This window comes from Lates calcarifer, linkage group LG16_LG22 (genome assembly GCF_001640805.2).
Source record: "Lates calcarifer isolate ASB-BC8 linkage group LG16_LG22, TLL_Latcal_v3, whole genome shotgun sequence".
NCBI lineage: Eukaryota > Metazoa > Chordata > Actinopteri > Centropomidae > Lates > Lates calcarifer.
The window spans coordinates 7,897,687-7,912,694 of NC_066848.1; the positions used below are offsets into that span (position 1 = coordinate 7,897,687).

The window sequence follows — 15,008 nt, forward strand, 5'->3', positions numbered from 1 at the left end:
CAAGAGATACCACCAGCAGAAATTGATACCATCCTCATGACTGTAAATATGAAGCCAGTTAGCTTAGCTTAACATAAAGACTAGAAACATGGGGGAAGCTAGCTTGACTGTGCAAAGGAAAAAATCTGACATTACAAAGATTCAGCCCCCATTTTGGAACAAAAAAAAATATGGTTCTCACAGGTAAAACCTAGAACTTTTGGGACACTATGGCAACAGTGTGTTTATCTGTGTGCATACAGTGGTGAATATCTGCATGGAATATGCAAAACCATTGTCTCTGATGAAACAATGCTGATAGTAGAATAGGTCATTGCTCATTTCCATTTTTAACAAACACATCTGTATGTGAGTGTGTGTGCATGTGTGTGGGGAGGGGAAGGGGGACGGAGGAAATGAAGGAGAGGCAGAGAGTGAGCGCGAGTCAGAGGGAGGGAGAGAGAGTCAGTGATAGTCAGAGAGGGAAGGAGGGAGACAACCAAAGAGGTGTTTTGTGCTTGTGACGAGCAGTGCCAGACTACATCCTTCATTTTTATCTCTAGAGGTAAGTCTACATACTATTGACCCAATACACCGTCATATAAGACAATTTTAACTAGACATTAGTGGCTAAACAAGAATTATCTTGATTTTGCAATTTATAGACTCTGCTGGCAGTGTACCAGGTTGTGCTGTATTTATTATGAGACTTTCATTAGGCATTATGAAATCTGTCAGATTCCAATTAAATTACAAATAAATGCTTGACAGGTGGATATAATTACAGTGTGCTCTGCATGCCATTTCCTCTCATTTTGATTGAAGTTGACTTTACCCCCCACTTAACCCTGTTCTGAGCAAACAGGTTTCTGAGTAAATGTGTTCATTCAGGATCAGATCTTAAGTTATCATTTATGTGCACACTGATCTCTAATGTTAAGTTTCTCTTTGTCTTCAAATATAAACATGTTTGGATGGAGGATTAGTTTATGTCACTGACCTCATCTAAAGTTTCTGTTTAAGATACATCAATGTTATTTTTGACATCTGAGGCTGAACATCATTGTATTTGTTATGTCTGGCAATATATGTACTCTATTAACACTATTATTAATATGACACTAATTAAAATAACAAGGAAACATTTTAAAAATTCTACTCACCATGGCATGAAAGTATAAATGACGAACTGTAAATAGTTTCCTTTGAATGGCAGCTGCATATTTATCTCTCCCTGGATACTCCTTTTCTTCTCTGAGGGCTCACAATCAAGAGGACAGTCCCTTATATATATCTCTTAGACTACAAGTGTGCAGCACTCATCACTCCCCCTCTTACCTTTTTCTGGTTGGCTGCACTACTCATTCATGTACACCAAATGAATTTAACACCATGTCAAAAATGAATATTACAGCACTCGTTTAAAAACCAATGATCTGACGACATCTGAATTGAAGAATGCTTGCTGATGGCCTGCATCATTGTCAATTAATCTATTTAATCTTTTGTAACATATCTGAAGAAATTAATCCAATTATCTTTATTATACATAACCCACATCTGTCATGTCTCTGTAACATCTTTGCAGTTCTCAACCAGCTGCCTGACCATGAACCTGTCAGAGCAGATGTCATCTCTCTTCAGCTGTAATGTCAGCCCAAGTGAGATGCCACAGCTCAACATTGGTGTCACCAAAAGTGAGCCTCTGACAATTGCTGTCCCCATGACCATCTTCTACACCATCATCTTCTTGTTTGGAGTATGAATATTCAATCTTCTCACTTACACACTTGACACACAAGCCAGTTTCACCATCTTAATTGCAATTCAGAGTGGTACATTTGATGATAAAATGAAAAGTAAAGCTGGAGCAATAAGCCACAGGACTACAAAGTGTTAATGATATGCTGACAGCAAACTTTTTTCCACACTGTGAACTACTGACTGCTGTCCTTCAATGCTCAACAGGTGCTGTTCAATGGTGTGAGCATACTGACCTTGCTCATGGATGCACAAATGAGAGTCAGTGCTATTCGTTTCTACCTGCTCAGCCTGGTCTTATCAGGTACACACTACCACCATTCACTTTATGGAAGAGCAGTACTGACAATATTGAACTGAAATTATTTAATGATTATGGAAATGATTAATGATGGTTAATGATTATGGAATGATTGAAGTGAAATTTAATTTATAAAACAAACACAATAAAATAATTTCCAAGGTTTCATTTCTGCCGAACGTAACTCCATGGACTACTTTACTTTTACTTTACTAATTGGCAAATGGCATTTGGAAGTAAATTAATTCCCTTTAAATTAAAATGCAATTGGTTTCCATTAGATCCTAAGATGTTTTTCAGGCTTGTTTTCACACAGGGTGCATCATATAGCACATTGATTGAATAAGTATCAACAAGCTCTAAGCATTGTACATGCTCTTGATGTTTCCCATTCCATTTCATTCTAAATGTGGCAACATTATACTTTGGAGGGCACTGAAAATAATTAGTTTGTAATAATTTGAATGATTTTAATTTCATATTGTCAGTCCTAGTTTCTGGAAGTTATCATAGCCTCAGTGTATTACCTTTACTTCAAGGAATCGTCCTCAGTGTAAAATTTGCTAAATGATTTCCATCTTCCTCTCTCTTTCAATTTTAGACATTCTGCAGCTATTGACCATCCCAGTAACATTGTATCGGTATTACTGGGAAAGCTACCCATGGCGTCTGGGACAAGTGGTATGCAAGGTCTACTTCATGGTCCGCCAAGTGTACTGTGCCACCACAAGCTGGGTTATCATGACCTTTACTGCTGAGCGTTATGCAGCCATTTGCCATACCATGTGGTCTGTTTCCAGCCTGAAGGTACAGTTTCCTTATGGTAGTATTCTGCTCTCAATGCAATACTGACTATAACATAAAATGAAAAAAGCATAGTATTCTAATAATGATTGATACATTTGTTCACAAATGTCATCATCTGGTGTGGTGTTTGTTCTTACTCAAGGAATAAACTGTACAAGATACTGTATATAGCAACAGAAATGCCATGTATCAAAATACAAGGAATCTTCATGTTCAAAACATTTTTTGGATGAAAATATATTTTTGGAAGCAATATGATTTGAGTGGGTTGCTTTTACCTGTGCCATATTTGTATCCAGGAATAAAATGCAAAAGAAATAAGGATGGAAATTGGACATAGAGGGTGTGCAAAATGGAAGATATGGACCAGTAATGAAGAAGACTTAAGATAATACAATAAATGCAATCTAGGTTTAGCTTTTATGATATTTATTAAATCTATTTATAATTTTATTAAATTATGTGAACAAAGTCTAACGAATGGAACTTCTACTCTCTCTCCTTTCACACAGAAATCTAGGCTGCCATGTCTTGTTTCAGTATGGATCATTTCCCTGGTGTCAGCAGTGCCCTTTGCTCTGGTCTATAACCAGGCACGTGCCTGCATCCTGGACTACACTGCCACCACACGAAAAGATGCCTTCCATATCTCCACCATGTGTGAGATGACAGAACCTGATCCTGCACACATCTACAAAGGAGCTTTACTCCTGAGAGCGGGATTCTTCTTCCTGGTGAAATAAGTGCTATTCTACAAATTGTATTTGCTAATCTGCACCAAACACAGGCACTCAACATGCTTCTCCAACTACAGATCCCACTGGTCTCCATCTTTACTCTCTATCTGCTCATCCTGCTCTACCTGAGGAGGAACGGACGTCAAAGGAGAAACATGGGTCTCACACGGCCAGATCCTGAAGGAAGACGGGATATCCAGTGCCATCAGAATGGAAAGCTACTTTTAAATGAAAAGAGAGCTCTAAAACTTATGGGTGAGCCATAGATAATTATTAAACATTGTATGTGTCTTGAAGCTGTGGCATTGTAAATCCCCCAGATGTACTAATTTATCTCAGTCTGTTGAAGACCATATTAAGGTCTAATTTTGTGACCACTCCAGTGGGATTGTTTTGCAAAGTCCATGCTGGAAGCTTGGTGACTATCTGTGTGAGCTGATTGCTTCAGCAGAGACAGGCTGGACTTCCACTACTTCCACTTGTCATTCTCCCATATATTTTTGATGCCACTGAATGCAAATTATTTTAGCGACATGTTGCGGTCATTTAGGCTTTGTATACTTACTTATATTTTGTTTTCCAGGTGCAGTCGTCGTGGCCTTTTTTGTTTGCAACTTTCCAGACATTGCCTCGTCGCTGATGCAGGTCTATGTGGTTGTGTGGTCCGACACCGTCCTTTCTATCTACACAATCCTGAAATCGTACTTGTCCCTTCCACTATGGTATGTCAACGGTGCTTTGGATCCTCTTCTTTTCTGTATCTCTTCCCACACATTTCGCAGAGCGTGCTGGAGAACTCTGGGCAGGCTCAGGCCTCACTGCAACTGGAAATACAGGAGCATGTCTTGGCTGCGGCAGAGAAGTTCTAGTGAAGAAACAAGCACAACAGCCAGAGAGAGGGCTGATGGTAAATGCTCTAGAGGAGAGGATGGACAAAAAGACACATAAAGCCACTAACAAATCAGTTCAGAGGGATGGAGATAGCCATGAAAGTCCCTTTCAACATGAGCTACAAGAGCACGCTTCTGACTTGTGAGATTTTTTATTCTTTCTCCAAAAACTCTGCTTTCTTTCTTTTCCTTTTATGGAAAGTCATATACTCTCAGTCATTTTTGTAAATATTGTAAAAAGTGTTTACTGTGTCTGTAAAATGTGTGGAATTCCCTGTGTTGTACTGTGGGCTAACATTTCTGTTCTTTTAGATGATTTCAGATGATTCTTTCAGATGTTAAAAAATATATGTTTCATGCTATATAGCTTATATTGTTGTGACAGATGTGAAGATATGGGAAAACATTCAATTCCCAAGAAATTACTGGATAAGAGGTAGTACTGAGTATTACTTGCGGTTTGTCTGCTGTTGAGTTTACATTATGTGTTGTTCAAAGGCATTACCCCAATCCTACCTGTGACATGTGAAATATACATCCAATATAAAAAAAAAGGTTTAAACATGCTTGATTCTTGTATTAGCCTGTAACAAATTATGTTTGGTCAAATGATGGTTCCTTAATGCTTGCTGACAGTGTTAATTGCAATCATTTATTTTAGCTTCAAAAAACTGTTTGTAGATTACATATATGAGCCTGTGTTTCAGAAATATATATTTAGACTTTTGTGAATCTAGTTGTATTTTTGCATGTAATATCAGTACAATTTTGGCAAATAGCTGTGGAGTACAGTGGAGTGCAGAAAAGTCTTCCTGTGTTGTCAAGACAACCAACAGCAGGCGACATGATGACTAAAACTGAGACCCAGTCTATCAAACCACTATAATTTCATCTGGTCTCTCCAGGCTGATATTAGTTTTTAGTAGTATAATTGTGTCTAAAAGATTTCATAGTTTTCTGCTCCCTCAATAATGACACATTTTAGAGCCAAAGGATTCTGGATACCGACTCCCTTTTCAGTGAGGTCTTAAGATGAATGTGAATAAATACTTGGCAGATTGATCCACCTACTGCTAGATTGATAGATATCTATTTATAGAACTATTTTGAAAATAAGCAAACAGGATCTGACCTCTTCATTGCTCTTGTTTTCACCAATACTTCAGTTTTCTTCATATAAAAGTGTGCTCACACTCTCACCTTTACCTGTATACCAACATAAAATATAGCTGATAGTGTGTGGTTGAATTGTCACATTCTGTGTGTGTAATTAAAAGAAAAAGAAGAATTAGGAATCTCATCTTTCATTGCTACTACCCAGCACCAAGAATTAAAGGTGGGTGCGTGCCTCTTGCATATTGCCAAGAATTTGACATTCCCCTGATTTTTGATTGAATTTTTGAGTTCCAGAGGTAACCATACTCTCTATTGCTCCTTAGAGTCCTTTATTGGCTCCTTGAGTGGAATCATCACCTGCTGAGATTCTGTATCTAACTCATCAGTTTCCCCAGAGCTTTTCAGATGAGTTAACTGTGAGCAGATAGGAGTTAATAAAAAAAAATATTAACAACAAATCTGTAATGACATAATAATATTCACTGATTGGCTCAAATGTATTATCAGGTTGTTGCTAGGTGACATTCACTAGTGATTATTCGAATTAATTGTGACTTTGGTAGAAATAAGACCTTTAAAGTCGGTGTAAAGCAAATTCACAGGTTTGTCTTAAAACACATTATTTATGTTAGAAAATAGTTCCTTAAAACATGTGTAAAGACTGTAAACTCTGTATTACAGCATTGTGGAGTTAGACCATTTCACAGTTTTCCATGTACCGATAGAGAGCTGAGGATAGCACCACCAACACCTGTCTCTGCAATGACCGTTTCACTCCGGTTAGTTTTACTTTCATCGGAAACAACGGGAATTCACCGAGAATCCGCTGTCACTTTTGAATGAGACCGACTGATCGCACTAATTCTGGAACTAGGCTGGTAGTTTCCCCCAGGGCTGTAGCATTTTAGTATATTTCAGCTCTTTGTAGTGGTTTACTTTTTATTGTTTTTGGATCACTCTCACTACTCTCAGTAATCTTGTTTCCAGGAGCAGTATTTTTTTTTTTGTTTTGTTTTTTTGTTGTTGTTGTTGTTTTTTTTCTAGTAACCACCTGCCTGCGACCAGACAGACAAAATATCAACAAGTCGGTCAATACAGTGGAGCATTTTTCAGCTGAGGAACCAAATATTTCCATCAGGAGTTGGTGGGGAGCAGACAGAACAGACGCAAAGAGGGAGGAAATATTAGACAACAGCTTATTGTGCTGGCCCAAACATTAATGAATGTAGGTTTAGGCTTTTTTAAATCCAACTACTCTGTGTGAATAACATTTGAAATGAATATGTTAAATTCCACTGCTAATGTTAAAGAATTGTTCCAGTAGTTTAAATTAGATCCCCTTTTTATCACACAAAAGTATTTGTATGTTATGTACGAAAGAATATCGCCCCCTCCCTCTCGGTGACGTCCAATTATATCAGCCAATCACAACAGTGCGGGTGGGACTAAAGATGAAACAGCGGAAGATTCAAAACGAAGATGGCGGCTGAAAATGATCCCCAAAACAATCACAAACTGGACAGAAGGTATCAACTTTTCTTTTGTTACGTTGACAAATGAACATATTACAAAACTGTGGTATAAATTGTAGGTTTCTGGGGCGGATGGTTCTGATAAGAAATCTTTATATCTACTCAGTATTGTAGGTAATTTGACTTCTTAGCGTTAGCCCACGTAGCTAACGTAGCAACAACTTTTTATGCGTCTGCTCATTTCTTCGATTCCCCCCCCCCCCATTCATATCGTCCTTCTTCTGTTCTAACTTCTAAATTTTAGGAACCAGGTTCGCTATTCCACTTAGCATCATGATGACCTCAATGTATGTGTTTCTTTGTGACAGGGGGACCAAGTGTAGCGTGTTTATCAGCCAGGAAAAGCCGAACGCAAGCCAACCAGTCATCTTTAATCCGGACTTCTTTGTGGAAAGGCTGAGACATGAGCATCCACAGGCCTTTGCGGATTTGGTACTTAGCAATATCACTCGGCTCATAGATCTTCCAGGGGATGAATTTGCCCAGCTCACCGGAGAGTCTGAGCCTAGAGTGCCCTCCTCCAGTGGTTTTCTACGCTCTTTGAACTTCCTGAAACGGAAAGGTTGGGTTAACACAGTGTTTAGTCTCTGAAACGCTCTTTTACACTAATAATATATGTGTTTCTTAATTATGTTATTCCTGTAAAAAAAAGGATAAATAAACCCTTGAAAAGAGCTTCATGAAATGTATAAATAATCATTAGTTGGGCTATAACTAATAATTATGATCCTTATCAAATAGTCTGCCCATTATTTTCTTAATCAACAAGAAGAAATGTTTGGGATCTTTGTGTGGAAAAAATACTTAAATGGTTGATTATCACAATAGTTGCATATTAATTTTCTACTCATCAGTTTATTAATTTGTCAACAAATTGTTTAAGCTCATATTTACAGATTAATTGTTAGTTAAAGTAGTGGTTTGCTTCTGTCCCCACATAAACCCTCTGGGGCTAATCAATTATAAAACTGATGATGAATGTAATGGAATAAATCTGTTGAACCTGCTAAGGGTACAGTCCATTTTACTGTGACATTTGATGCCTTTCAGACAAAGGAGTGGTTTTTGGTGCACCATTAACTGAAGAGGGAATAGCACAGATCTATCAGCTAATTGAATACCTAAGCAAAAGTGAGTATCACTACATATACCTCCATAACATCTGCCATATGGAGCACACTTTAATCCAAGGCAGACTGTGATATTATGACTACATACATTTTGCATGTGTGACCTCAGAAGGAGACAAATCCCTAACACAACTGATAACTGCCTGAGTTAATGGTATCTTGGCATACTTAGTCAAATTGCTTGACCAGCCTGTGTCTTTAACTGTCATAAGAATGGGATAATGGGATTTGTTAAGTGTCAATGCTGTGTCCTAACTCTTACAATTTGTTCTTTAACTTAGTTGAGAGAGCAGTGAATGAGCATGAGGTCATAGTTTATTTCTGGAAAGCGATGATGTCATTCACTGAAGTTGGACACTGGGAGCAAATGCTTGAGTCAATAATTTATCTGAAAGCACTTTCCTCCCTTTCCTTCCATTTCATTCACTCCGTCTCACTCTATGCACTTGTGTGTCTTTGTCCTCTTGTGCCTCCGTCACTGTGTGTCTTCGGCTACACGCTGCATTCCCCCCCCCCCCCCGGCTGTCTCTCTCCATCTTTTTCTCCTACCCCTCAGATCTTCATGTGGAGGGGTTATTCCGCGTGCCAGGCCATAGCCTAAGGCAAGCAGCCCTGAGAGAGATGCTGAATGCTGGGGCAGAGATAGATCTAGAGACAGGCGACTTCCATCCCAATGACGCGGCCACATTGCTTAAAGCCTACCTGGGAGAGCTGCCAGAGCCTCTGCTCACACACAGACACTATCATGCTCACCTGAAGATTGGAGGTATTGATTGACTCATGCATGATATGGTCCAAGGTAAAATTATATTCAGATTAAAGTCTATAAAAGAAAATAGTAGTGACCCTCTTTGGTATAATCCTCTTATCTGCTGTGTTCAGAGCTCACTCGCTTTGATGACAAGGGGGATAAGACGAATGTGCCTGACAAGGAACGACAGATTGAGGCATTTCGGCTGCTCTTTATGCTACTCCCACCAGTCAACCGCAGCCTGTTGAAGCTGCTGCTGGACTTGCTGTACCACACCGCTCGCAATCAGCACATCAACAAGATGTCTGCAATTAATTTAGCCACAATGTTTGCTCCACACATCATCTGGCCCAAAAATGTAAAATAATTTTGTTCTACCTTCCAGATATCTTACAACCCTAATATACTATGTTTGCAGTCAGTTAAGCTTTGACTGTAACAGTTTGTTGTATCAGTTTGTTACAGTTACAGTTTGTTTGGAATTCTTTCTATATTATATATTACAGGTCATGGCAAGTGATCTGCAGGGAAACATTGAGAAACTGAATAATGGCATAGCATTTCTCATCAGGCACTCACAAAAACTGTTTAAGGTAAGCACTTTCACTGGAATTAATTTCTTGTTTTGCAACTGTTGTTGTGTGTGTTTATCTTCTGTACAAGTGTTTTTCTTTTCTTGCTTTACTCTGTTCAGTATGAACAGAAATGGCAGCATGAGGTTATGTTCATGTTGTGTTCAGTGGTGTTGTTGCCAGGGTTACAAGAAATGCAAAGAGAGTACAACATTTGCATGTGAAAGTAAAATCAATAAATTATTACCTGCTTTATGCTTTTTAAGGTGTCCTGCAATCAGCTGCCTTTCAGATTGCAGTGATTAGTTGTTTTTTTTTTTTTTTCATTCATTTACATTGATTCTTTATTTGCTATATTGCACACAATGTACCCCTCCAAGGGGAAGTTTGGCAACGTTAATACATCATGTGTTAAGGTAAGAAGTAAATGAATTGAAAGCAATGAATTTCTAAATACCATCTATGCAAATTCAGGATATGATAGATTAATTCTTCACAGTAATCTTTCATCAGAGGACTTAATGCATAAATTTTCTTTCATTGAAGGCGCCTGTGTATATCAAAGAGTATGCACGTTTATACTTCACAGGATCACAATCTCTTCAATCAAAGGTGAGTGTTTGTCCTTAGTCTTCTGTTTCTTACCAGGCTCATCTTAATGAGAAGAGTATATTAATACTGCATTACAATTATTCATGAAACTAGTGAATCTAGTAACTTTGTTGTCTGGTTAATTTTAGGTACTTAAGAAACTGGAGAGGCTGTTATCTGCTTGACACTTAACAGAATGATTTTCACAGGACCTTGAAACATAACTTCTGAATACTGTCTCAGTTTTCAGATTTTAGTCTTGGTTTCAGAGATAACAAAATTTAGATATGTGGTTATATGTCATGCCTTACCTTTCTAGGATGACTTGACGCTCTGTTCTGGGACCAAAGATGGGCCGATAGCTGCGGTAACAGCTGCCCCCCCCTCTCCCTTCATGAGATCAACTGTAAGTGAGGGCAGCAGCACCTGCACAACCAGGTCATCTGAGACTCAGAATTATACTGAATCTGCACTCAGAGAGCTGTACCAGCAGGTCAACAACATGCCTGAGTCTGCCAAAAAGAAGAAGCTCATCAGACAGGTACAGTAGTTCAGTGTACTCACTGTGAGGAGAAATAATATTTAGATAAACTACTTCCAACCCAGCCCCTACATGTGTTGTATTTTTGTGTGTAGTTTGAAAAGGAGCCTTTGCTAACACCTTCGGCTGACTCTCGGACACCGTTCAGCAGGAAACACTGGCGTTCACGCTCTTTGGGTGGAATTATCAAGGTTTGTTGATAATTGATACTACTTTGCTGTGTAAAAAATGTTTTTCATGCTCACAATAGCAATAGCAACAACCAGTAAATTAAAGATAGGCAGAGTTTGTTTTTATTATTAGTGATGCTATTGAACAGTTTTGAAGACTGCAGAGGCATGTAAGCAATGCAATTTTAACATTTGTGTGCAATGAAAAATATACAGACTCATTTTAAAATAGCCTCTCCCCTCTACAATAGTATTCACCTCCCAGAATTTTTGTTTATGAAACAGAGGAAGGTGTTGGGAAGTCAAGTATTGACAGAGAAAGAAAACAGCAGACTGCAGAGTTCTCTATGCAGCGGGTCCATTGATGGCCAGGGAGCTGAAAATGCCAGCTGTGAAGGAGTGAGTATTATATTACATCTCATAGTAAACTTGCAATGAAACAGGTCTCAGTATGACAACCAGCATCCTGTGTTACATAGAAGCAACCAGATCTTCACTACTGGAAAACACAATCCCCTACCAGTGTGGTCCTGTAGGTTACAACACCTAACAGGAATAATAATAACAGGAAGGAAACTTAGGCCAAATCAAAAACTTTGAAAATGATGAAATTGTCTATTGCATTCTTCTATGATTATGATGTACATGCATGGAGAAACACTGAAGTAGTAATTCTCTTTTATTTAAATCAAAACCAATCAAAATGTCACATTCAAATTGTGGGAGAGCATGATCCACTCCTAAAACTGTCATCAACCAGTTGAAGTGGAAGTAGTTTTCCTTATGACTGCGCTGAAGGAGTTTTTTGGCACTTCCAGCCATCTGTTTGTGGTTCACCACAGTCAAGTCTGGCCTCACTTGGACTCAACAATGCTTACATTTCTAATGACGCCTGATGTACTTGGCTAAAAGGATTTAAAAAGTACTTTTTTTTTTCCTCCCTCTTTCTTCCCCTCTCCTCCAGGATTAATCATCTTTAAAAGAATGCACTGTTCACAACTAAGGGAACATGGGCATAACTGTTACGTTAGGTGCATTAAAGGATCTTCTTGAGGCGTCGACTCAAACCAAACAGTGTAATGCACAGTACAGCTATGTTTTGACACCATGTTTAGATCTGTACTTAGCTGTTTTTCTAAAAAAGTAAGTTCAAGGTTATAAGGATAGCAAGGAAGTCACCGTAATGCTTTGCAGTCTAGAAGTTTTACTTAAGTGATGTAAAAGGGGTTGTTGGACAAAAATGAGGATGTTGTGTGCTTTATTTAGGTCAATGCAATTTCCATTTTTATTACCCTCTTAAGTTTCCTCTTAATTTCCTTATTTCTTGTCTATTTGTGATGATCTTGCGGATGCAAGTGTCATGTATTTATACCACTGAATTTGTCTATGTTCAGCTTTATCATTGACTGAAACCTTTTTATTTAATTTGCGATGGCTAAATGTATTTATTTTTTTATTGGTCATCTTGATCTTTCAAGTCCTGAAATCCAGTACATCAGCTGTATTGGTAGAATGTGATGTGCAGGCTTTTCTATTTAAACATTAAATTTGCTTGTAAGTTGTAGTAAATGTAGTTAGACTCAAACAATCAGTGCAGACTGCTCAAGAAATGTGCCTTATATCTTAAGTTACTGTGTAATTTGGTTTTTATTTTTATTGTTTATTGTTTATTGTTTTCCCCAGTAACTTCCCAACAGCTTTAAGGATAAAATTTTAAGGTTACATTTTTATGAAGAATTCATTCAAGTGTCAGTAAAGTAAGGGGGCAAAGACTAATAGGGAATGGAGGATGGAAGATGCTGAGTGAAAGGCCAAAGGACCAGCTCGTGAAAGTAATATAGATATTTTTGTCCTTGTTGCCACATTAGCTCAACACTGTGATACTGTAAACTACTGCTTCTTTAACTATATGTCATATTTTAGTTTTTCTCAGGCCAGTTTTGATCTCTTATGCAACATTGTATACAGATTTATAGCTTTATATGCATTTTATCTTTTCAATTATTCAGCTGTTCAGTGCAAGATTTCTTATTATTTTTAAAGATTTATCATCTATTTTTATCTTTCTTAATTTTAGTGGTTGCCTGAATGCAAATGATGATGAATCTGTTGCCCTCTATTGTGGTTGTTAACCTAGGTGCTTTGTGGGAGAATTTGAGCCACTTTTAAAAAACCTCCTTGATGTCTTACTCATTCAGTAGCAGTTTCCAGTTCAGTGGTCACTATGCTAAGCTGTTACAATTTAACTATAACGTGATAACTGCCTCATGGTCAACTTGATTGACCATGTAAACATATGATATTGATATTGATGCTACTGTGAAGCTATGCAACTCACTGTAATTAAAAGACATCAAGCTGTGTCCTGTATGTCTTTTTCTGTCAGAATATGTGCTCTGGTAGAATGTGGCCATAATTACAAACATTTTCTTGTTTCACCAGGTCTCTTAAATGAAGGTATAGTGTTTTTCATTTATTTGCCCTTCCTCAAAGTATTGCCTACAACCACATGATGCTGTTTCACTTGCAGCCACAAGGTGATGCTGTTTAGTTGTAAATAATTAGTCGGTTAGAGAACTTTACATACAACATATCTTCCTTTTGATTTGGTCAAACTTGTCAATATGAGGAGAATCTGCTAATTCATCTTGTGCTGTTAAATACAGTAATATGTGAACACTGATTATTTGACAAAATAATGAAAAAACAATTTAATAAAATTGAAATATATTAATGCAGCAGGCACTGCATAATAAAACTAGCATCTATCTATCTATCTATCTATCTATCTATCTATCTATCTATCTATCTATCTAGTTCCCTTAAATACAATAAATCTTAATATGTCTGTCTCTCTCTGACCTCTGCTTTAGCAGAAAATATCCTGCAACCAGAAAACAGTCAAATTGTTTGTAGACTTTTACTAGGCTGTGTCTGTCACAAATAAGAAACCGGAAGAAAAAAATAAAATTCAACATGTGATAGAATAGAATTCAACAAAAACTAAACTTGGTACAGGCTCACGGCCAAAATATGACCAACAACAATAGCATGAGTGCTACCAAAGTGAAACTTGAAACTTGCCCAAGTTGCTGCTGTTTGCAGAAAATGATTTGCCCAAAATGAACTTATTTTCTGGAGTTGGAGGGTGAGTGGGTGGATAGTAAGAGTGAAGGCAGCTCTCCACAATAGGAGGAATGTCTCAGCGTGTCATTATGGTGTCCATGTCAATGCATGTTTGGTATTGTAAGTATATGTTGTAAACATCTGTGAGAATGTGCCTGTTTTTTCTCATGTTCTGTAAATACACAACAGACAGCTTCCATGATAGGAATAGTTTTTGTTTTACAGCCAAAACTCCAGAGGGGTTTATTTAGCATTCCCACTCCAGAGTGAGTATGATGACTGTAAAATGAGTCAAGACATACTGTAATCAACTTTACATTATCTGGTGTGCACACAAACCCACAAGCATATATGATGAATGGATGTGATTTTGCTTTGAATGTATGCACATTCCTTTCAAAAGGAGCTAATTCTGACAAGAGCTCCATGTTGTGGAATACTAGTAATAGATCATTTGTGTCAAAAAGAAGAATTAATTCAACATAAAGTTAATCTACTTTTCTAGATTCTGGTATAGTTTCTTGCCTTTGCTGCTTTTTCTCTAATGCACAGCTCTTCTTAGAGTGAAATACAAATAACTTGGGTTGAAGCTTGCTGTGGAATTTTCTGGATGCCAGATTTGACTTCTTTGTATTTTCTCACTCTCTCTATCAAGAACATTTCAGTTTTTCTGCTGCAAGCATGCCGACGTTAACTGATTCATTCCCCTATTCAGCCATGAGCAGCTGCCAGCTTCATCTCGATGAATGTTTGATTCTTTTATTTCTAACTTTGTGTACGAGCTGTAGGGAAATATTTGTGCTCCACAGGCTTCAGCAATACTGTGAATTTTTAAATTAGGTCTTATTCTGCATTAATTGCTGTCAGTTCCTCGTTTGAGTCAATTGTTGGTGAGGGCTAATGTTTTGCAAACTCTCCTCTCCCAGACTAATTGTAAATTGCTGCCATGTCCTCCCACAGCTTTTGAGAGCAGCAGAATAATTCCTGTTGTGTATTTGTGTGCA

At 37.8% G+C, this 15,008-nt stretch overlaps 2 protein-coding genes across 2 annotated transcripts; both read left to right on the top strand.

Moving 5' to 3' along the window:
- The first annotated feature begins 449 nt into the window (after nt 1-449).
- On the top strand, nt 450-5,763 carry LOC108888269 (pyrokinin-1 receptor-like). Its single transcript, XM_018684192.2, has 7 exons — nt 450-544; nt 1,568-1,738; nt 1,948-2,044; nt 2,643-2,848; nt 3,361-3,582; nt 3,663-3,840; nt 4,169-5,763. The coding sequence occupies exons 2-7, from the start codon at nt 1,589-1,591 to the stop codon at nt 4,531-4,533; spliced, it is 1,218 nt and encodes a 405-aa protein (XP_018539708.1). The 5' UTR covers nt 450-544; nt 1,568-1,588; the 3' UTR covers nt 4,534-5,763.
- Nucleotides 5,764-6,732: 969 nt separating this feature from the next.
- Nucleotides 6,733-13,248, top strand: LOC108888312 (rho GTPase-activating protein 19). The gene is made up of 11 exons (XM_018684266.2): nt 6,733-7,117; nt 7,432-7,685; nt 8,174-8,254; nt 8,810-9,019; nt 9,136-9,362; nt 9,511-9,597; nt 10,123-10,188; nt 10,487-10,708; nt 10,804-10,899; nt 11,164-11,277; nt 11,843-13,248. The coding sequence occupies exons 1-11, from the start codon at nt 7,071-7,073 to the stop codon at nt 11,846-11,848; spliced, it is 1,410 nt and encodes a 469-aa protein (XP_018539782.1). The 5' UTR covers nt 6,733-7,070; the 3' UTR covers nt 11,849-13,248.
- Nucleotides 13,249-15,008: the final 1,760 nt, after the last annotated feature.

Excerpts from the sequence above, each read along its gene's own strand:
- LOC108888269 (XM_018684192.2), top strand. The coding sequence starts at position 1,589 with ATGAACCTGTCAGAGCAGATGTCATCTCTCTTCAGCTGTAATGTCAGC. Across the intron at positions 1,739-1,947 it reads CCATCATCTTCTTGTTTGGA|GTGCTGTTCAATGGTGTGAG; the intron begins GTATGAATATTC and ends AATGCTCAACAG. Across the intron at positions 2,045-2,642 it reads GCTCAGCCTGGTCTTATCAG|ACATTCTGCAGCTATTGACC; the intron begins GTACACACTACC and ends TTTCAATTTTAG.
- LOC108888312 (XM_018684266.2), top strand. The coding sequence starts at position 7,071 with ATGGCGGCTGAAAATGATCCCCAAAACAATCACAAACTGGACAGAAG. Across the intron at positions 7,118-7,431 it reads AATCACAAACTGGACAGAAG|GGGGACCAAGTGTAGCGTGT; the intron begins GTATCAACTTTT and ends TCTTTGTGACAG. Across the intron at positions 10,709-10,803 it reads AGAAGAAGCTCATCAGACAG|TTTGAAAAGGAGCCTTTGCT; the intron begins GTACAGTAGTTC and ends TTTTGTGTGTAG.